The sequence below is a fragment of the Pseudorca crassidens genome, chromosome 1, assembly GCF_039906515.1.
Source record: "Pseudorca crassidens isolate mPseCra1 chromosome 1, mPseCra1.hap1, whole genome shotgun sequence".
Lineage (NCBI taxonomy): Eukaryota > Metazoa > Chordata > Mammalia > Artiodactyla > Delphinidae > Pseudorca > Pseudorca crassidens.
This window is the reverse complement of record NC_090296.1, coordinates 67,159,958-67,183,104: the sequence shown is the minus strand read 5'-3', so window position 1 is coordinate 67,183,104 and position 23,147 is coordinate 67,159,958. Positions and strand designations below refer to the sequence as shown.

At 37.6% G+C, this 23,147-nt stretch overlaps 1 protein-coding gene across 6 annotated transcripts in view; it reads left to right on the top strand.

The window, feature by feature from the left end:
- NUBPL (NUBP iron-sulfur cluster assembly factor, mitochondrial) overlaps nucleotides 1–23,147 on the top strand; it is a 333,446-nt gene that overhangs the window by 171,260 nt on the left and 139,039 nt on the right. For 4 of the 6 annotated variants that reach the window (XM_067738373.1, XM_067738386.1, XM_067738364.1 and 1 more), the window contains exons 5-6: nucleotides 14,527–14,566; nucleotides 14,653–14,743. In XM_067738373.1, coding sequence (XP_067594474.1) covers nucleotides 14,527–14,566; nucleotides 14,653–14,743 — 131 coding nt within the window. Of the gene's footprint in view, nucleotides 1–14,526; nucleotides 14,567–14,627; nucleotides 14,744–23,147 lie in introns of all 6 variants that reach the window. The other 2 variants (XM_067738380.1, XM_067738401.1) reach the window with 2 other exon arrangements.

Here is a 23,147-nt window from a genome sequence, read left to right as displayed (position 1 = left end):
GTAGTGGGATTGCTGGGTTTATGGTAGTTCTATGTTTAGTCTTTTAAGAACCTCCATACTGTTCTCCATAATGGCTGTATCAATTACATTCCCACCAACAGTGCAAGAGTGTTCCTTTTTCTCCACACCCTCTCCAGCATTTATTATATCAGATTTTTTGAAGATGGCCATTCTGACCAGTGTGAGATGATATCTCATTGTAGTTTTGATTTGCATTTCTCTAATGATTACTGATGTTGAACATTCTTTCATGTGTTTGTTGGCCATCTGTATATCTTCTTTGGAGAAATGTTTATTTAGGTCTTCTGCCCATTTTTGGATTGGGTTGTTTGTTTTTTTTGTTATTGAGCTGCTTGTAAATTTTGGAGATTAATCCTTTGTCAGTTGCTTCATTTGCAAATATTTTCTCCCATTCTGAGGGTTGTCTTTTGGTCTTATTTATGATTTCCTTTGCTGTGCAAAAGCTTTTAAGTTTCATTAGCTTCCATTTGTTTATTTTTGTTTTTATTTCCATTTCTCTAGGAGGTTAGTCAAAAAGGATCTTGTTGTGACTTATGTCATAGAGTGCTCTGCCTATGTTTTCCTCTAAGAGTTTGATAGTGTCTGGCCTTACATTTAGGTCTTTAATCCATTTTGAGTTTATTTTTGTGTACGGTGTTAGGGAGTGTTCTAATTTCGTACTTTTACATGTAGCTGTCCAGCTGTCCCAGCACCACTTATTGAAGAAGCTGTCTTTTCTCCACTGTATATTCTTGCCTCCTTTATCAAAGATAAGGTGATCGTATGTGCGTGGGTTTATCTCTGGGCTTTCTATCCTGTTCTATTGATCTATATTACTGTTTTTGTGCCAGTACCATGCTGTCTTGATTACTGTAATTTTGTAGTATAATCTGAAGTCAGGGAGCCTGATTCCTCCAGCTCCATTTTTCGTTCTCAAGATTGCTTTGGCTATCCAGGGTCTTTGTGTTTCCATACAAATTGTGAAATTTTTGTTCTAGTTTTGTGAAAAATGCCAGTGGTAGTTTGATAGGGATTGCATTGAATCTGTAGATTGCTTTGGGAAGTAGAGTCCTTTTCACAATGTTGATTCTTCCAATCCAAGAACATGGTATATCTCTGCATCTATTTGTATCATTAATTTCTTTCATCAGTGTCTTATAATTTTCTGCATACAGGTCTTTTGTCTCCTTAGGTAGGTTTATTCCTAGATATTTAATTCTTTTTGTTACAGTGGTAAATGGGAGTATTTTCTTAATTTCACTTTCAGATTTTTCATCATTAGTGTATAGGAAGGCAACAGATTTCTGTGCATTAATTTTGTATCCTGCTACTTTACCAAATTCATTGATTAGCTCTAGTAGGTTTAAGGTAGCATCTTTAGGATTCTCTATGTATAGTATCATGTCATCTGCAAACAGTGACAGCTTTACTTCTTCTTTTCCAATTTGGATTCCTTTTATTTATTTTTCTTCTCTGATTGCTGTGGCTAAAACTTCCAAAACTATGTTGAATAATAGTGGTGAGAATGGGCAACCTTGTCTTGTTCCTGATCTTAGTGGAAATGGTTTCAGTTTTTCACCATTGGGGACGATGTTGGCTGTGGGTTTGTCATTTACAGCCTTTATTATTAGGTTGAGCTAAGCTACCTCTATGCCTACCGTCTAGAGGGTTTTTATCATACATGAGTGTTGAATTTTGTTGAAACCTTTCTCTGCATCTATTGAGATAATCATATGGTTTTTCTCCTTCAATTTGTTAATATGGTGTATCACGTTGACTGATTTGCATATATTGAAGAATCCTTGTATTCCTTGAATAAACCCCACTTGATCATGGTGTATGATCATTTTAATGTGCTGTTGGATTCTGTTTGCTAGTATTTTGTTGAGGATTTTTGCATTTATGTTCATCAGTGTTATTGGCCTGTAGTTTTCTTTCTTTGTGACATCTTTGGTTTTGCTATCAGGGTGATGGTTGCCTTGTAGAATGAGTTGGGCAGTGTTCCTCCCTCTGCTGTATTTTGGAAGAGTTTGAGAAGGATAGATGTTAGCTCTTCTCTAAATGTTTGATAGAATTGGCCTGTGAAGCCATCTGGTCCTGGGCTTTTGTTTGTTGGAAGATTTTTAATTACAGTTTCAATTTCAGTGCTTGTTATTGGTGTGTTCGTATTTTCTGTTTCTTCCTGGTTCAGTCTTGGCAGGTTGTGCATTTCTACGAATTTGTCCATTTCTTCCAGATTGTCCATTTTATTGTCATAGAGTTGCTTGTAGTAATCTCTCGTGATCCTTCGTATTTCTGCAGTGTCAGTTGTTACTTCTCCTTTTTCCTTTCTAATTCTATTGATTTGAGTCTTCTCCCTTTTTTTCTTGACGAGTCTGGCTAATGGTTTATTAATTTTATTTATCTTCTAAAAGAACCAGCTTTCAATTTTATTCATGCTGTCATTTCCTTCACTTCTTTTTCATTTATTTCTGATCTGATCTTTATGATTTCTTTCCATCTGCTAACTTTGGGGGTTTTTTTGTTCTTCTTTCTCTACTTGGTTTAGGTGCAAGGTTAGGTTGTTTATTTGAGATGTGTCCTGTTTCTTAAGGTAGGATTGTATTGCTATAAAGTTCCCTCTTAGAACTGCTTTTGCTGCATCCCATAGGTTTTGGGTCGTTGTGTTTCCATTGTCATTTGTGTCTAGGTATTTTTTGATTTCCCCTGTGATTTCTTCAGTGATCATTTGGTTATTAAGTAGTGTATTGTTTAGCCTCCATGTGTTTGTATTTTTTACAGATATTTTCCTGTAATTGATATCTAGTCTCATAGCATTGTGATAGGAAAAGATACTTGATTCGATTTCAGTTTTTTTTAATTTACCAAGCCTTGCTTTGTGACCCAAGATATGATCTATCCTGGAGAATGTTCCATGAGCATTTGAGAAATATGTGTATTCTGTTGTTTTTGGGTGGAATGTCCTATAAATATCAATTAAGTCCATCTTGTTTAATGTATTATTTAAAGCTTGTGTTTCCTTATTTATTTTCATTTTGGATGATCTGTCCATTGGTGAAAGTGGGGGGTTAAAGTCCCCTACTATGAATGTGTTACTGTCGATTTCCCGGTTTATGGCTGTTAGTATTTGCCTTATGTATTGAGGTGCTCCTATGTTGGGTGCATAAATATTTACAATTGTTATATCTTCTTCTTGGATCAATCCCTTGATCATTATGTAGTGTCCTTCTTTGTCTCTTCTAATAGTCTTTATTTTAAAGTCTATTTTGTCTGATATGAGAATTGCTACTTCAGCTTTTTTTTGATTTCCATTTGCATGGAATATGTTTTTCCATCCCCTCACTTTCAGTCTGTATGTGTCCCTAGGTCTGCAGTGGGTCTCTTGTAGACAGCATATATGTGAGTCTTGTTTTTGTATCCATTCAGCCAGTCTGTGTCTTTTGGTGGGAGCCTTTAATCCATTTATGTTTAAGGTAATTATCGATATGTATGTTCCTATTCCCATTTTCTTAATTGTTTTGGGTTTGTTATTGTAGGTCTTTTCCTTCTCTTGTGTTTCTTGCCTAGAGAAGTTTCTTTAGCATTTGTTGTAAAGCTGGTTTGGTGGTGCTGAACTCTCTCAGATTTTGCTTGTCTGTAAAGGTTTTAATTTCTCTGTTGAATCTGAATGAGATCCTTGCTGGGTAGAGTAATCTTTGTTGTAAGTTTTTCTCCTTCATTACTTTAAATATGTCCTGCCACTCCCTTCTGGCTTGCAGAGTTTCTGCTGAAAGATCAGCTGTTATGGGGATTCCCTGTGTGTTATTTGTTGTTTTTCTCTTGCTGCTTTTAATATGTTTTCTTTATGTTTAATTTTTGATAGTTTGATTAATATGTCTTGGCATGTTTCTCCTGGGATTTATGCTGTATGGGACTGTTTGTGCTTCCAGGAGTTGATTAACTATTTCCTTTCCCATATTAGGGAAGTTTTCAACTATTATCTGTTCAAATATTTTCTCAGTCCCTTTCTTTTTCTCTCCTTCTTCTGGGACCCCTATAATTTGATTGTTGGTGTGTTTAATGTTGTCCCAGAGGTATCTGAGACTGTCCTCAGTTCTTTTCATTCTTTTTTCTTTATTCTGCTCTGCAGTAGTTATTTCCACAATTTTATCTTCCAGGTCACTTATCCGTTCTTCTTCCTCAGTTATTCTACTATTGATACCTTCTAGAGTATTTTTAATTTCATTTATTGTGCTGTTCATCATTACTTGTTTCCTCTTTAGTTCTTCTAGGTCCTTGTTAGATGTTTCTTGCATTTTCTCTATTTTATATCTAAGATTTTGTATCATCTTTACTATCATTATTCTGAATTCTTTTTCAGGTAGACTGCCTATTTCCTCTTCATTTGTTAGGTCTGGTGGGTGTTTACCTTGCTCCATCTGCTGTGTGTTTTTCTGTATTCTGATTTTGTTTATCATAGTGTGTTGAGGTCTCCTTTTCGCAGACCGCAGGTTTTTAGTTCCTGTTGTTTTTGGTGTCTCTCCCCAGTGGTTAAGGTTGGTTCAGTGGGTTGTGTAGGCTTCCTGGTGGAGGGTACTAGTGCCTGTGTTCTGGTGGATGAGGCTTGATCTTTCTGGTGGGCAGGTCCATGTCTGGTGGTGTGTTTTGGGGTGTCTGTGGCCTTATTATGATTTTAGGCAGCCTCTCTGCTAATCGATTTGTCTGTGCTCTGTCTTGCTAGTTGTTTGGCATAGGGTGTCCAGCACTGTAGCTTGCTGGTCATTGAGTGTAGGTGGGTCTTGGTGTTGAGATGGTGATCTCTGGGAGATTTTTGCCGTTTTATATTATGTGGAGCTCAGAGGTCTCTTGTGGACCAGTGTCCTGAACTTGGCTCTCTCACCTCAGTGGCACAGCCCTGATGCCTGGCTGGAGCACCAAGAGCCTTTCATCCACCGGCTCAGAATAAAAGGGAGAAAAAATAGAAAGAGCATAAAATAAAATAAAGTAAGATAAAATAAAATAAAATAATTAAAATAAAAAATACTTATGAAGAAAAAAATGTTTCAAAAGTAAAAGAAAAGAAAAAAGAAAAAAAATGGACAAACAGAACCGTAGGACAAATGGTGAAATCAAAGCTATATAGACAAAACCTCACACAGAAGCATACACATACACACTCACAAAAAGAGGAAAAGGGGGAAAAATAATATATCTTGACCCCAAAGTCCACCTCCTCAGTGTGGGATGATACGTTTTCTATTCAGGTATTCCACACATGCAGGTACATCAAGTTGATGGTGTAGCTTTAATCTGCTGCTTCTGAGGCTGCTGGGAGAAATTTCCCTTTCTCTTCTATTTTCACACAGCTCCTGGGGTTCAGCTTTGGATTTGGACCCACCTCTGCGTGTAGGTCACCTGAGGGCTTCTGTTCTTCACGTAGACAGGACGGGGTTCAAGGAACAGCTGATTCTGGGGCTCTGGCTCACTCAGGCGGGGGGAGGGAGGGGTGCAGATGCGGGGCGAGCCTGCAGCGGCAGATGCTGGCGTGATGTTGTACCAGCCTGAGGCACGCTGTGCGTTCTACCGGGGAAGTTGTCCCTGGATCACAGGACCCTGGCAGAGGTGGGATGCATAGGCTCCCAGGAGGGGAGGTGTGGATAGTGACCTGTGCTCGCACACAGGCTTCTTGGTGGCTGCAGCCGCAGCTTTAGCGGCTCCTGCCCATCTCTGGGATCCGCGCTGATAACTGTGGCTCGCGCCAGTCTCTGGAACTTCTTTAAGCAGTACTCTTAATCACCTCTCCTTACGCACCAGGAAACAAAAAGGGAAGAAAAAGTCTCTTGCCTCTTCGGCAGGTCCTGACTTTTTCCTGGACTCCCTCCCGGCTAGCCATGGTGCACTAGCCCCTTCAGGCTGTGTTCATGCTGCCAATCTCAGTCCTCTCCCTGCGATTTGACTGAAGCCCGAGCCTCAGCTCCCAGCGCCCACCTGTCCCGGCGGGTGAGCAGACAAACCTCTTGGGCTGGTGAGTGCTGCCCAGCACCGCTCCTCTGTGCGGGGATCTCTCCACTTTGCCCTCCGCACCCCTGTTGCTGCACTCTCCTCTGTGGCCCCGAAGCTCCCCCCTCCGCCTCCCTCAGTCTCTGCCCGCGAAGGGGCTTCCTAGTGTGTGGAAACCTTTCCTCCTTCACAGCTCCCTTCCACTGGTGCAGATCCTGTCACTATTCTTTTGTCTCTGTATTTTCTTTTTTCTTTTGCCCTACCCAGCTATGTGGGGAGTTTCTTGCCTTTTGGGATGTTTTAGGTCTTCTGCCAGTGTTCAGTGGGTGTTGTATAGGAGCAGTTCCACGTGTAGATGTATTTCTGATGTATTTGTGGGGAGGAAGGTGATCTCCTTATCTTACTCTTCCACCATCTTCTCAAATCCCCCTAAAAGCTGCTTCTTTGAGAAGATAAACAAAATTGATAAACCGTTAGCCAGACTCATCAAGAAAAAAAGGGAGAAGACTTAAATTAACAGGATTAGAAATGAAAAAGGAGAAGTAACAAGTGACATTTCAGAAATACAAAGGATCATGAGAGATTACTACAGGAGAGTATATGCCAATAAAGTGGTCAACCTGGATAAAATGGACAAATTCTTAGAAAAGCACAACATTCCAAGACTGAACTAGGAAGAAATACAAATTATGAACAGACCAATCACAAGCTCTGAAACTGAAACTCTGATTAAAAATCTTCAGCAAACAAAAGCCCAGGATCAGATGGCTTCACAGGCGAATTCTATCAAACATTTAGAGAAGAGCTAACACCAATCCTTCTCAAACTCCTCCAAAATATAGCAGTTGGAGGAACACTCCTAAAGTCATCCTATGAGGCCACCACCACCCTGATTCCAAAACCAGACAAAGATGTCACAAAGAAAGAAAACTACAGGCCATTATCATGATGAACATAGATGGAAAAATCCTCAACAAAATAGTAGCAAACAGAATCCAACAACACATTAAAGAATCATACACCATGATCAAGTGGGGTTTATCCCAGGAGTGCAAGAATTCTTCAATATATGGAAATCAATCAATGTGATATACCATATTAACAAATTGAAGGATAAAAACCATATGATCATCTCAATAGATGCAGAAAAAGCTTGTGAGAAAATTCAACACCCATTTATGACAAAAACCCTGCAGAAAGTAGGCATAGAGGGAACTTACCTCAACATAATAAAGGCCATATATGACAAACCCACAGCCAACATCATTGTTAGTGGTGAAAAAGTGAGATCAGGAACAAGACAAGGTTGCCCACTCTCACCACTATTATTCAACCTAGTTTTGGAAGTTTTAGCCACAGCAATCAGAGATGAAAAAGAAATAAAAGGAATCCAAATCGGAAAAGAAGAAGTAAAGCTGTCACTGTCTTCAGGTGACGTGATAGTATACATAGAGAATCCTAAAGATGCCACCAGAAAACTATTAGAGGTAATCAATGAATTTGGTAAAATAGCATGATACAAAATTAATGCACAGAAATCTCTTGCCTTCCTATACACTAATGATGAAAAATCTGAAAGAGAAATTAAAGAAACACTCCCATTTACCATTGCAACAAAAAGAATAAAATACCTAGGACTAAACCTACCTAAGGAGACAAAAGAGATGTATGGAGAAAATTGTAAGACACTGATGAAAGAAATTAAAGATGATACTAATAGATGGGGAGATATACCATGTTCTTAGATTGGCAGAGTCAATATTGTATAAATGACTCTTCTACCCAAAGCAATCTACAGATTCAGTGCAATCCCTATCAAACTACCAATGCCATTTTTCACAGAACTAGAACAAAAAATATCACAATTTGTATGGAAACACAAAAGACTCCGAATAGCCAAAGCAATCTTGAGAACGAAAAACAGAGCTGGAGGAATCAGGCTCCTGGACTTCAGACTATACTATAAAGTTACAGTAATCAAGACCGTATGGTACTGGCCCCGAAACAGAAATATAGATCAATGGAAGAGGATAGAAAGCCCAGAGATAAACCCACACATCTATGGTTACCTTATCTTTGATAAAGGAGGCAAGAATATACAATGGAGTAAAGACAGCCTTGTCTATAAGTGGTCCCAGGAAAACTGGACAGCTACATGTAAAAGAATGAAATTAGAACACTCTGTAACACCATACACAAAAATAAACTCAAAATGGATTAAAGGCCTAAATGTAAGGCCATATACTATACAAGTCCTAGAGGAAAGCATTGGCAGAACACTCTATGACATACATCACAGCAAGATCCTTTTTGACCCATCTCCTAGAGAAATGGAAATAAAATCAGAAATAAACAAATGGGACCTAATGAAACTTTAAAGCTTTTGCACAGCAAAGGAGACCACAAACAAGATAAAAAGACAGCCGTCAGAATGGGAGAAAATATTTGCAAACTAAGCAACTGACAGAGGATTAATCTCCAAAATATTCAAGCAGGTCGTGCATCTGAATATGAAAAAAACAAACAACCCAATCAAATAATGGGCAGAAGACCTAAATAGACATTTCTCCAAAGAAGATATACACATTACCAACAAACACATGAAAGGATGCTCAACATCACTAATCATTAGAGAAATGCAAACCAAAACAACAATGAGGTATTATCTCACACCAGTCAGAATGGCAATCATCAAAAATATACAAACAATAAATGCTGGAGAGGGTGTGGAGAAAAGGGAACCCTCTTGCACTGTTGGTGGAATGTAAGTTGATATAGCCATTATTGAGAACAGTATGGAGGTGCCTTAAAAAACTAAAAATAGAACTACCCAATGACCCAGCAATCCCAGTACTGGGCATATACCCTGAGAAGACCAGAATTCAAAAAGAGTCATGTACCACGATGTTCATTGCAGCACAATTTACAATAGCCAGGACATGGAGGCAACCTAAGTGTCCATTGACAAATGAATGGATAAAGAAGATGTGGCACATATGCACAATGGAATAGTACTCAGCCATAAAAGGAAACGAAATTGTTATTTATAGTTAGGTGGATGGACCTAGAGTTTGTTGTACAGAGTGAAGCAAGTCAGAACAACAAATACCGTATGCTAACACATATATATGGAATCTAAAAAAAAAAAAAAACATGGTTCTGATGAACCCAGGGGCAGGACAGTAATAAAGACGCAGATGTAGAGTATGGACTTGAGGACATGGGATTGGGGAATGGTAAGCTAGGACAAAGTGACAGAGTATCATTGATATACATATACTACCAAATGTAAAGTAGATAGCTAGTGGGAAGGATCTGCATAGCACAGGGAGATCAGCTCAGGGCTTTCTGACCACCTAGAGAGGTAGGATAGGGAGTGTGGGAGGGAGATGCACGAGGGATTGGATATGGGGATATATGTATATGTATAGGTGATTCCCTTTGTTATACAGCAGAGACTAACACAACAATGTAAAGCAATTATACTCCAATAAAGGTGTTAAAAAATTTTCATACATAGGCTATGCAGACAGAATAAGCCTTTTTAAGACCACTATCTCTCCTGTCTGCTGGAGTTTAAGCTCCATTAGACCATATCTCTGATGTTCACTGATGTTTTACCAGGGCCTATCCCAGTCTCTAGCAACTAGGGGTTATAAAGTAAATTTTTGTCTAATGAGTGTGTGAATGAATACTCTCATGAATTGGAATTTTGGTGTATACCAATATGGGGCAAGAGTAATATGGTGTAAACTTTGAAGAATATCCTTGGGTTTTAAAAGTGGAAGAAGGGCTTTCCTGGTGGCGCAGTGGTTGAGAGTCCGCCTGCCGATGCAGGGGACACGGGTTCGTGCCCCGGTCCGGGAGGATCCCACATGCCGCGGAGCGCCTGGGCCCGTGAGCTATGGCCACTGAGCCTGCGCGTCCAGAGCCTGTGCTCCGCAACGGGAGAGGCCACAGCAGTAAGAGGCCCACGTACCGCAAAAAAATAAATAAATAAAAAATAAAAAGTTGAAGAAGAATTTAGAATCTATCAGGACAGACTTGATTGTTGCTATTATTATTATTTATCAACATTGATAATTTTTTCGCCAAATCCTTGGTGAATGTATACTGGATGATATCACATTTTATATCAACTATAGATTTTAATATAGATTGACGTTTATGATAATTTTATAATAAACTTCATATAGATCATAAAAAAAGATACAAATAGCTTCAGAAATACAGGGTACCTGGGAAAAAACCTAACAAAGAAAATGTACAATTTTCAAGAGGAAAAGAATTCTAAAATTTTATTGAAAGATTTTCAAAATGTCAATAATTGGAAAACAAATGATGTTCATGGATAGGAAAACTAAATTTTATAAAAATCTCAGTTCCTTCTAATAGTCTTGCAAATCCAGTCAGAAGTCCACTTGTCGAAATTGATGACCAAGTTGAATATACAAATTATAAAGGTGAGCAAAGGGCCTGTGAATAGGTAAGACACTCTTGAAGAGAGAGAAAACACAGGAGACTTGTGCTGCCAGATACGGGTACTTATTATAAAACTGCAGTATATGCCTCCTGTTTGGTATTGGCTCAAGGATAGACAGATAAACTAGTAGAATCGAATAGATAGTCCAGAAACAGACATATATATATATATATATGGAAACCTGATTTATGACAAGGCTAGCATTGCAGACTATTGATGGTAGGACAGTTTATTATCCACGTGCAAATAAAGTAGTGGATCCTCACACTACACACACAAATTAATTTCAGATGGTTTAAGGACTTAGATGTAAAATGCAAAACTATGAAGGTTTAGAAGACAATATAAGATATGATCTCAATGACTGTATTAGTAAAGGCTTTCTTAAACAAGACCCAATAAGGATAGACCATAAAGGAAAAAACTGATTAATTTGATTACATAAAAAGTAAAAACTTCTGTTATTCAAAAGACATTATAAAGGGACAGAACAGCAGAGCCTTGTTCAAGATGATGAACTCAAATGCCTAGTGCCTTTGATTAATGTATTTGATATTTGCACAACTGGAAAATAGGAAGAATTTGCTAATAAATACATAGAAAATGAAGGAAACACATACATGCTGCGCAAAGATCTTATCAATTCAGGGGGAGAAAGGAAAAATAGTATTGTGTGCTATATTGCTCACCTATTAGTAACATTTACATGATGTCTAATAAAAATGGTGATATAATTGCATTGGGAAGATGGGTGCATGAAACGTATGCCTGTGTTTGTGAAAAAGAGCTAAATACTTTAATATGTCATGAGATAACTAAAAATTGTCAAACTTTTGGTTTGGCAGATTAGCTAATTGTATCAACATTAATTTCCTGGTTGTGATAATTGTACTATGGTTATATAAAATATTAACATTAGGGAAAGCTAGGTGAAGGGTATATGAGGACTCTGGCTATACTTGCAACTTTCTGTAAGCCTAAGATTAATTCATCATAAGAAGTTAAAGAAATCAACTAATAGTTGTTGGCTCTGGGGAGTAAGAAATGTGACAGTGCTGGGGGATTATTGACATTTGGTAATAATTTTTATAGTACTACTTGACTTTTTAATTGGTATGCATTTGTTATTGGAGAAAATGGAAAGTAGAAAATTGTGCAGAGCCCAATGGAGGAAAGTTATTTCTCTGTAAATTTAACTTGGATGCTTTGGAAAGAATTGACAAAGTTAGTTACATGGAAAAGAATATTGCTATCAAATTATCTGTGAGGGAGATTGAGCTTGTTAGTTTAGTCAGAAGTTAAAGAGGGAAACCATTAAAAATTATATACTTAAACATTTTATTTTAGCTTGGAACATAAAAATGCATACTTATTCACCAATCTTTTAATGAAGGGCCATAGCTTTTTGTGTGTGTAGGGAATCCAGTGAATAGAGTTCAGTAATGGATTTCTTATATAAACCATGCCTGTATGCTTTATGATAATTTTAAATTTCAGTCTCTTTAAAGAGGAGAAAGAACCTAAAGAACATATGATAAAACGTATCTACCTCCATACTTCTTTTCATCTTGTAAAACCAAAACACCCTATCCATTAAACAATAGCTCTCCATTGCTACTTTCTCCTCCCTCTGGCAACCACCATTCTACTTTCTGTCTCTATCATTTCGACTACTTTCAGTATCTCATATAAGGGGACCATACAGTATTTCTCTTTTTGTGTCTGACTTATTTTACTTAGCAGTGTTCTCGTAGTTCATCCATGTTGTAGCATATGTCAGAATTTTCTTCCTTTTTAAGGCTGAATGATATTCCATTGCATATCTATACCACGTTTAGCTTATCCATTCATTCATTAAAGGACCCTTGGGTTGTTTCCACATTTTAGGTATAGTGAGTAATGCTGCTGTGAACATGAGTGTACGAATATCTCTTCAAGACACTGATACCCTTCAATCCTTTTTTCATCCCTGCTTTCAATTCCACCAAGAAGTGGAATTGCTGGATTGTATGGTAATTCTATTTTTAATTTTTTGAGGAACTCATATTATTTTCCATAACATTTCCATTTTACATTCCCATGAACAGTGCACAAGGGTTGCCATTTGTCTCTATTCTTGCCAACTGTTGTTATTTCCTGTGTTTTTTTTTTTTTTTTATGGCAGCCATCCTAATAGTGTGAGGTGGCCTCTCATTGTAATTTTGATTCACATTTCCTTAATGATCATTGATGTTGAACATTTTTTCTTGTGCTTATTGGCCATTTGTATATCTTCCTTGGAGAAATGTCTATTCACTTCCTTTGCCCAGTTTTGAATTTTGTTGTTGAGTTTTAAGAGTTCTCTCTATATTCTATTCTGGGTATTAATCTCTATAAGATATATGATTTACAAATATTTTCTCCCATTCTTTGGGTTGCCTTTTCACTCTGTTGATATTACCTCCTGATGCACAATGTTTAAAACCTTTCATGAACTCCAATTTGTCTATTGTTGCTTTTGTTGCCTATGTCTTTGGTGTGTATGCAAGAAATCCTTGCCAAATCCAATGACATGAAGCTCTTGCCCTGTTTTCTTCTAAGAGCTTTATAGTTTTAGCTGTTACATTTAGGCCTTTGATCCATTTTGAGTTAATTTTTTGTCTGTGGTGTTAAGTAAGGGTCCAACTTCATTCTTTTGCATGTGTATATACAGTTTTCCCAGCTTTTCCCCCAGTGAATGATCTTGGCCTCTCTGTGAAAAAATCGTTTGACTGTGTATGTGAGGGTTTATTTCTGGTCTCTCTATTCTGCTTCATTGGTCTATATGTCTGCCTTTATGCCAGTACCACATTGTTTTGATTGCTGTAGCTTTGTAGGAAGCTTTGAAATAAGGAAGTATGAGTCCTCAAGCTGTGTTCTTCTCTTTCAAGATTGATTTGCATATTTGGGATCCTTTGAGATACCATATGAATTTTAGGATGGATTTTTTATTTCTGCAAGAAATATTACCTTGATAGGGATTTTGATAGGGATTGCACTGAATCTGTAGGTGGCTTTGGGTAGTATTGACATCTTAATATTAAGTCTTCCAGTTAATGAACATGGCATACGTTTTTGTTTGTTTATGTCTTCTTTAATTTCTTTCAGCAATGTTTTGTAGTTTGCATTTTGCAAGTCTTTTACCTCCTTGATTAAGTAAATTCCAAAGTATTCTTTTTGATGCTGTTATAAATGGGATTTTCATAATTTCCTTTTCAGATTGTTCATTGTTAGTATATAGAAATGAACTGATTTTTGTATTTTGACTTTGTATCCTCTGCTTTACCAGATTTATTTATTAGCTCTAATAGTTTTTTGTGGAACCTTCAGGGTTTTATATATAAGATCATAACATCTGTGAAAAGAGAAAATTTTACTTCTTCCTTTCCAATTTGGATGCTGTTTATTTCTTTTTCTTGCCTCATTGCTCTGGCTATAACTTTCAGTATTATGTTGAATAAAAGTGGCAAAAGTGGGCATCCTTATCTTGTTCCTGATCCTAGAGGAAAAACTTTCAGTCTTTTACTATTGAGTATGATGCTTGCTGTGGGTTTTTCACATTTGGCTTTTATTATGTTGAAATACAAAATAGAGTTTGTTACTTTTTTTGGATTCTTATACTTTTCAAAAATTTCAAGTAAAGAAAAGAAATAACTGTGTGTGTGTGTGTTTGCAAATATACATGTATACACATACTAGATAAGCATATGTATATAATTTATTTATCGATATATATGAATAAACCTGGTGGACAAAATTACTTATTGAGGTTATTTTTTAGAACATTTGAAAATAGTAGATGAAGTGTTTCTCAATAAAGCTATATCCCATCTATTTTTAGATGTTGCACCCATTGGGTGTATTAGTTGTATGCTTTGGTATAATGTTTAAACTGTTGCAAATTGAGGTGAATTAGTTGGAAGTGAAAGACTAGCAATATGAGTAGCTTATTTATATTTTTAATTTGACACTCTTTGATAAGAAAATGCAATATGTTTATGTATAATGACTTACTCTTCTAAAAGATGTTTTTTTTCTTATTTCAGGTAACTTAATGCGGCCTCTTTTGAATTATGGTATTGCTTGGTAAGCATATCTTTTTTACTTTATGTTACTTTTCAGAATAATATTAACTTATATAAATTAGTTGTATTTTTGGTTTGCCATTGCAGTATGTCCATGGGCTTCCTGATTGAAGAGACTGCACCCATTGTTTGGAGAGGCCTTATGGTAATGTCAGCCATTGAGAAACTGTTGAGGCAGGTAAGAAAATTGCATTAAGCATCATTTTATTATCGGCACACTGTGGTTAATATTTTCTGATTGGAGAGTCATTAAAATTTGCAGTCAGGTTTGAGATGTTTTGCAAAAGAACCCAGTCAATATACTGAATTTATAATGAGGTGTGTGGCGCCAAGACCAACTTTCACTGTCACATGATTGAATCTTTCTCGTTGCTTATTAGTACTAAAATCTAATGTCTTATTTTATATTATTCTGTTTCTCTGTTCAGACTCTGTTGAGTCTACATCAAGGCAAGGAAATTTATTTTATAAGTAATTTGCCTTCTTTAGATTTATGGTTAATTTCGTAGTGGCCAATATTGAGTTATAACAGCAGTGTAGAAATTCCTTAGATGTAGAAAAAATTCTATAAACCACAGTGCTTATGATTAAAATTGCTTCAGAACAAAATGAAATTTTATTTTACTCTGAGTACATATGGCTACATATTTATTTATATAGTATCTGTCCAATCAACTTGAATTTGTCCTTAAGGAAAAGACCAGTTGATTGGATAATCTAAAAATATCAGATGAGCTCTATGTTATTTATAGGAATAAATTTTATTTTTTCTTAGTAACTGTGAATTTATAGTTAATTATGTTCTAGGTAAATATTATAAGTACTTTGGATTTTCTCCACTGACTTATAACAATTACGCCTTATTTATTCATGTTTTACTTTGGGTCAGGCACCATGCCATAGGCTGGCAGTTCTAATCATACATATTCCTATATTCATTTCCAGTTGTGAAAGTAAGTAGATATAATATGTCTTGAACTCTGAAACTCTTCTTTTTTCATTGTAACATCTTGTCTTTTTTCTGCTGCTTGAGTTCTGATAAACGTGCTCTTTGATCTTTGGTCCCAGAATCCTCCTGTCTTCTCAGCACATTTAAGTCTCTTGGCTGCATTTCTTCCTCTTTCACACTCAGATCCCATAGTTGGTTATTTCAGTTATACTCCTGACCCCATCCATTCCAGTTCCTTTGTGATCTTGACCTTTATTTCTGTGGATTAAGCCAGGATTTTTTTTTTCTTTAAGGAAATTCTAAAACAATATTTATTCAGTTTATAATTAAAGTTAGAGTCAATGGAAATCTGGAAACACTAGAAGGAGAATTTTGATTTTAATATTGTCAACTGAAAAAATTGTGCAACCTGTAAGTTGAGAATTATGTTTTATTTGGCGGACAAAACTGAGGACTTCATCCCAGGATGCAGTCTCTCAGGTAACTCTAAGGGACTGCTTCGAAGAGGTAAGGGAGGGGCCAGGATATATAAGAGTTTTTGAAGCAAAGACAGGTAGTCAGAACATCAAAAGATTACTGTCAATTTAAGAAAATCACATATCTCAAGTTAAGGACTTTAGCGCTTCTCTGTGTATGGGAGGATACAAGAGTTTGGGCTCATTGAAATCATTCCTTTGATATCTGGGGCCCTCAGTTATCTGGGGCCAGTATCCTGTGCTTTCTCATTCTGAGTTTCCTCAGGGTGCACCATCAGGGGTGGCTGCAGCAGCTGACTGCTAGATGGGGGGCATTCTGTTTCTATCCTGAGTTCCCTCAGGGCTAACTCTCAGGGAGGCGGTAATGTGATGGCTTGATGGCTGCAACATCCTTGTTTACTGATATGGCAGGCAACATTTTCTCATTGACAATATTTCCCGCCTCCTATGTTAGTGTTAGAATTCTCAACAGGAAATGATTCAGAATTCCTCCTAAGTCTTTATGGATGGCCACAAGAAGATGGAAGTACTTCCGCTTTCCACAGTGATCAGACACTTAGAGATCCAAGTCAGTGAGAAGAGACACAGAAGTCCAGGCCAAGGGTTGGTGTTCCTAGCTCAGAGATGTAGAATCCCCATAGCCCGTGCCCAGCAAGGGGTGAGCAAGTTCTCTCTTTTCTGTCCTTTTTAAATCTCAGGGATCCTTTTAAATCTCAGATTCCAACAGGTGACAAAAGCATCTGCAAATGAGCCCCTGAGCCTGGAAGAGAGAGAGCAAGTGTGTAACTGCCCTCAGGAGAGGGGCAAAGGGAGTTTCCCACAGAATGAGATTAAACCTGACAGTTTGAATAATTAGGCTGCAGAAAGACTGCACCTGAAGGTCACACTTAGATTTAGTACCTGCTTTTATAAACAAAGAAAACTTTTTGAGACCAGAGGTGAGAAGATCAAAAGTCTGAAGGAACCAGAAGTATATTATTTTTTTATTTTGTGGGGTGTTGGGGAAGGGGAGAGGAGGCAGGATGCCAATTCTGTATTCTCAGTGTCCCACCATAACCCAGCCTTTTGTATCTACTGCTGAATACTGTTGGAGAATGTAGAATACTTGTGTTAATTGCTGGCATCATACATTTTTGATTTCTGAGTTTAGCCAGGCTCTCAGCACTTCAATCATCTGATTTAATTCATTATTCTTTTAACATTTATTAAATGCTCAGCTTAAAAAATATTTAGAGGGCTTCCCTGGTGGTGCAGTGGTTGAGAGTCCGCCTGCCGATGCAGGGGACATGGGTTCGTGCCCTGGTCTGGGAAGATCCCACATGCCGCGGAGCGGCTGGGCCCGTGAGCCATGGCCGCTGAGCCTGCGCGTCCGGAGCCTGTGCTCCGCAACGGGAGAGGCCACAACAGTGAGAGGCCCGCGTACCGCAAAAAAAAAAAAAAAAAAAAAAAAAATATATATATATATATATATTTAGGGAATTTGGTAGTTTGGCAGAGGACCTATTGGAGATGTGGCGATTTGACTTGCTGGCACATAAATCATAGAAAAGTTACAGTTTATTCTGACAAGTGCTGAAGATACATTTTTAGCAAACATACTACAAAATATCAGAATGAATATCAGGGGCGAGAAAATGAATCCATTACTTATTTTATTGGGATACTTAAAGGATACTTAGAGTATCCTCTAGGATATTAGGATATTGGCCTGCATGTTTGCCATACAGTCTTTTGTAAAGTTGCTTCTGTCATCTGCACATTTTAATAGGAGCTGAAAGCTGATATTTTTGGATCATACCGTGATCAGTGCTAATCATCTGAGCTATTAATTAAGGAGTGTTTTGTTTTGCTTTAGAAAGCAGACTAGCATTTGGTAAATTTAACATCCTTTGTGAAAATATAGTAGCTGGATAGATGCTCTATATAGCAGTGGATTGTGGAGGGTACCTGGTTCATTGGCTGATTAAAAAAATTGAATATAACACATATGTAGAAGATGGTACAGATCATAAGTGTCCAGATAGATGGATTATCCCAAAGTGAAAACACCTTTATACTCATCATTCAGGACAAGATAAATAGAATACCAATGTTCCAGAAGCTCTTCTCCTGTCCCTTCCCAGTTACTATCTTGTGGGGAGATGATAAATACTTGTGGTAGGTCTGCCATCTTGAACTGGAATCTTTTTTAAAGTTTTTTTCCCTCCTTCTTTTAATTTATTGAGTTAAACTTATACATATAATAGGATTCACAGATCTTATATATGGAGTTCAGTGATTTTTGATAAACATATATGACTGTGTAACCATACCCCAATCAAGATAGAGGACATTTCCATGCCCCTAGAAAGTTTCCTTGGACTCTCTTGTAGTCAGTCCCACACCCATAGGCCATGATTGTTGTGATTTCTGACACCATAAATGAGTTTTACATAAATGAGTTTTACATGTTCTTATACTTCATATAAAGGGAACCTTATAGTATAGAGCCTTTTGTATCTGGTTTCTCTTTCTTAGTCTAATGCTTTTGAAGTCATCCTTGTTGCATGTATCAGTAGCTGAGTCCTTTTTATTGCTGAGTAGTATTCCTTTGCATGAATATAACCTAATATTGTTTTAGCTGTTCTTCTGTTGATAGACATTTAGGTAGTCTCCAGTTTTTGGCCATTATGAATAATGCTGCTATAAATATTGTACAGGTGTTCATAAGAGTTCCAGTTGTTTCACATCTTTGTCAATGTTTGGTGTGGTCATTCTGTTCACTGGTGGGTATAAAATGGTATCTTCTGATGGTTTTAATTTGTGCTTCCCTTATGGTCAATGATTTTAAGCCCCTTTTCGTGTGCATGTTAGATATTGCTGTATCTTCTTTCATGAAGTGTATGTTCAAGTTTTCACTCTTTTTTTTTTTTTTTGGCTCATTTTTCTTCTTGTAATTGAGTTGCAAGAGTTTTAATATATTCTGGTTATGAGTCCATTGTCAGGTACATGTATTGGGAATATTTCTCCCAGTCTGTGGCTTGCCTTGTGATGAGCTGAAGTTTTAAATTTTCGTGAAACCCAATCTATTCCCCCCCTCCAATTTTTTTTTTCTTAATGCTTAGTACTTTTTCTGCCCTCTCTAAGAAATCTTTGCCTGTCTACCCCAAGGTTGAGATTCTTGTGTATATTTTTACCTTTAAGATTTATAGGTCTGGCTTGTATATCTGGAATTAATTTTTTTGTATGAAGTGAGATAATGATCAAGGTTTATATTTTTTCATAGTAGTGTCATAATAGGAAATATATTTATTCTTTGTCCTTGGGTCCTGACACAAAGCTCCTAAAACCCTTGGAATTTCCTGAGTGATAGGATTGTCCTTTGTCATTCGTAAGGAGCCTCGTTTTGAGCACACCTGCTAGTTCATGCTAGTGAGGTGACTTGGGGTAGGACCCCTAGGTAGCCTCAGGATGGGACTGGTCACCAGCAAGGCCAAGTATTTAGAGGGTTAGAACTTTCAGCCTCTCCTACTGACCTCTGGGAACGGGAAGGGGGGTGGGCTGCAGATTAAACTCTATGAAAATTCTTGAACAACAAGATTCGATGAGCTTCTGGGTTGTAAAACACATCCACATGCTGGGTGGCTTGTGTACTCTAGTTCCATGGGGACAGAAACTCCTGTGCTCAGGGCCCTTCTGAACCTTGTATTTACCTCTTCATCTGGCTGTTCATCTGTATCCTTTATAATACCCTTTATAATAAACTGGTAAATGTAAGTAAACATTTTTCTGAGTTCTGTGAGCTGCTCTAGTAAAATACAGGCAACCTCAGATATTGTGGGTTTGGTTCCAGACCACCGCAGTGAAGGGAATATCACAGTAAAGCAGTTGCATAAACTTTTTTGTTTCCCAGTGCACATGAGAGTTACGTTTCCATTATACTGTAGTCTATAAAGTGTGCAATAGCATTATGTCTAAAAAGAAAAAAAGTACATACCTTAATTAAAATATACTTTCTTGCTAAAAAGTGTTAACCGTCATCTGAGCCTTCAGCAAGTCATAATCTTTTTGCAATAGTAACATGAAAGATCAGTGATCACAGATCACAATAACAAATATGATAATAATGAAAAAGTTTGAAATATTGCAAGGATTACCAAAATGTGACACAGAGACACAGTGAGTAAATGCTCACTTGGAAAAATGGTCCTGATAGACTTGCTTGATGCAGGGTTGCCACAAACCTTCAATTTGTAAAAGATGCAATATCTGTGAAGTGTGATACAATGAGGTATGCTTTCAATTGAACCTGAGGAGGGGGTCATGCGAACCTCCCATTTATAGCCAGTCAGCCCAGAAGCACGTGTAATAGCCTGGACTTGTGATTGGCATCTGAATTGGGTGAAGTCTTGTGGGACTAAGCCCTTAATGTATGGGATCTGTTGCTATCTCCAGGTAGATAGTGTCAGAATTGACTTAATTGCTTGGCGGTGTTGGAAAACACACATTATAATAGTTTATCTAATTGTTCTAGCACTTTGTTTAAAAGACTTCCCTTTCCCTATTGAATTGACTTCATACATTAGACAAAAATCAATTAAGCATATATGTATGGGTCTATCTCTGGACACTGTGTTGTGTTCCATGAATAGTTTAATCCTTAGAGTAGAACCGTACTCTCTTGATGATTGAAGCTGTATAGAAGGCTTAATATCAGAAAGTGAGAGTCCTCCAACTTTGTTTTTTCTTAAGATTGTTTTGACTATTCTAGGTTCTTTTACATTTCCGTATAAATTTTATATTCAACTTACCAATTTGTGTAGAAAAGCATGTTGTTATTTTCATTAGGATAGTATCGAACTATCAGTATAGATCAGTTTTGGGTGAATCGAGATCCTGACAACATTGAGTCTTCTAACCCTGAGCATGGTATGTTTCTACATTTATTTAGATTTTCTTTAATTTCTTGGAGTAATATTATATAGTTTTCAGTGTATAGGTCTTGTAATTCGTTTGTTAGATTTATCTTAAGTGTTCTTTGATGATATTGTAAATGGAATTTTTTTGGGGTGTTTAATTTCAAATTGTTTACAGTTAGCACATAGTACATATACTATTGATTTTTATATATTAACCTTGTATTCATAATTTTTCCAAATTTGTTTTCAAGTAGTTATCTAGTAGCTTTCTTGGTACCTTGTATGCACATGATTATATTGTCTGCAAGTAAAACAGCTTCATTTCTTTCTTTCCAATCTATTCTTTTCATTTCGTTTTCTTGTCTTCTTATTGAACTGTCAGTACAGTGTTGAACAGAAAAGATGAAAGCAGACATGCTAGTCTTCATCCAGATATTTTTTTCTTATTTGATGATATTTATTCTCTTTACCAAGCTGTACAGTAAAAGGGAAGTGTCACATCTAGTGACATTAACATTAAATATTTCTTCATTAAGAAAGATGATAGCGATTGGTTCAAATTGGCAGAGTAGAAGGATGTGCTCTCACTTCCTCTTGTGAGAACACTGGAATCACAACTAACTGCTGAACAATCATAAACAGGAAAACACTGGAACTCACCCAAAAAGATACCCCACATCCGAAGACACAATGAGATGGTAGGAGGGGTGTAATCACAATAAAATCAAATCCCATAACTGCTGGTGGGTGACTCACAAACTGGAGAACACTTTTACCACAGAAGTACAAGAACTGGAATGAAGGTTCTGAGCCCCACGTCAGGCTTCCGAACCTGGGGGTCCGGCAACAGGAGGAGGAATTCCTAGAGAATCAGACTTTGAAGGCTGGTGGGATTTGATTGCAGGACTTTGACAGGACTGGGGGAAACAGACTGCACTCTTGGAGGGCACACACAAAGTAGTGTGGGCACCAGGACCCAGAGGAAGGAGCAGTGACCCCATAGAGACTGAACCACGGCTACCTGCTAGTGTTGGAGGGTCTCCTGCAGAGGTGGGAGCTGGCTCTGTCTCACCGTAAGGACAAGGACACTGGCAGCAGAAGTTCTGGGAAGTACTCCTTGGCGTGAGCCCTCCCAGAGTCTGCCATTAGCCCCACCAAAGAGCCTGGGTAGGCTCCGGGTTGGGGTCGCCTCAGGCCAAACAACCAACAGGGAGGGGACCCAGCCCTACCCATCAGCAGACAAGTGGATTAAAGTTTTACTGAGCTCTGCCCACCTGAGGAACAGCCAGATCTACCCACCACCAGTCCCTCCCGTCAGGAAACTTGCAGAAGCCGCTTACATAGCCTCATCCACAGGAGCAGACAGCAGAAGCAAGAAGAACTACAGTCCTGCAGCCTGTGGAACAAAAACCACATTCACAGAAAGATAGACAAGATGAAAAGGCAGAGGGATATGTACCAGATGAAGGAACAAGATAAAAATCCCAGAAAACCAAATGAAATGGAGATAGGCGACCTTCCAGAAAAAGAATTCAGAATAATGATAGTGAAGATGATCCAGGACCTCGGAAAAGAATGGAGGCAAAGATCGAGAAGATGCAAGAAATGTTTAACAAATATCTAGAAGAATTAAAGAACAAACAAACAGAGATGAACAATATAATAACTGAATTGAGAAGTACAGTAGAAGGAATCAATAGCAGAATAACTGAGGCAAAAGAATGGATAAGTGACCTGCAAGTCAGAATGGTGGAATTCACTGCTGCAGAACAGAATAAAGAAAAAAGAATGAAAAGAAATGAAGACAGCCTAAGAGACCTCTGGGACAATATTAAAGGCAATAACATTCACAATATAGGGGTCCCAGAAGGAGAAGAGAGAGAGAAAGGACCTGAGAAAATATTTGAAGAGATTATAGTCGAAAGTTCTCTAACATGGGAAAGGAAATAGCCACCCAAGTCCAGGAAGTGCAGAGAGTCCCATACAGGACAAACCCAAGTAGAAACATGCCGAGACACATAGTAAGCAAATTGGAAAAAAATTAAAGACAAAGAAAAATTATTGAAAGCAGCAGGGGAAAAATGACAAATAACATACAAGGGAACTCCCATAAGATTAACAGCTGATTTCTCAGCAGAAACTCTACAAGCCAGAAGGGAGTGACATGATATACTTAAAGTGATGAAAGGGAAGAACTTACAACCAAGATTATTCTACAACCAGCCTATAACCTACAACCAAGATTATCTCATTCAGATA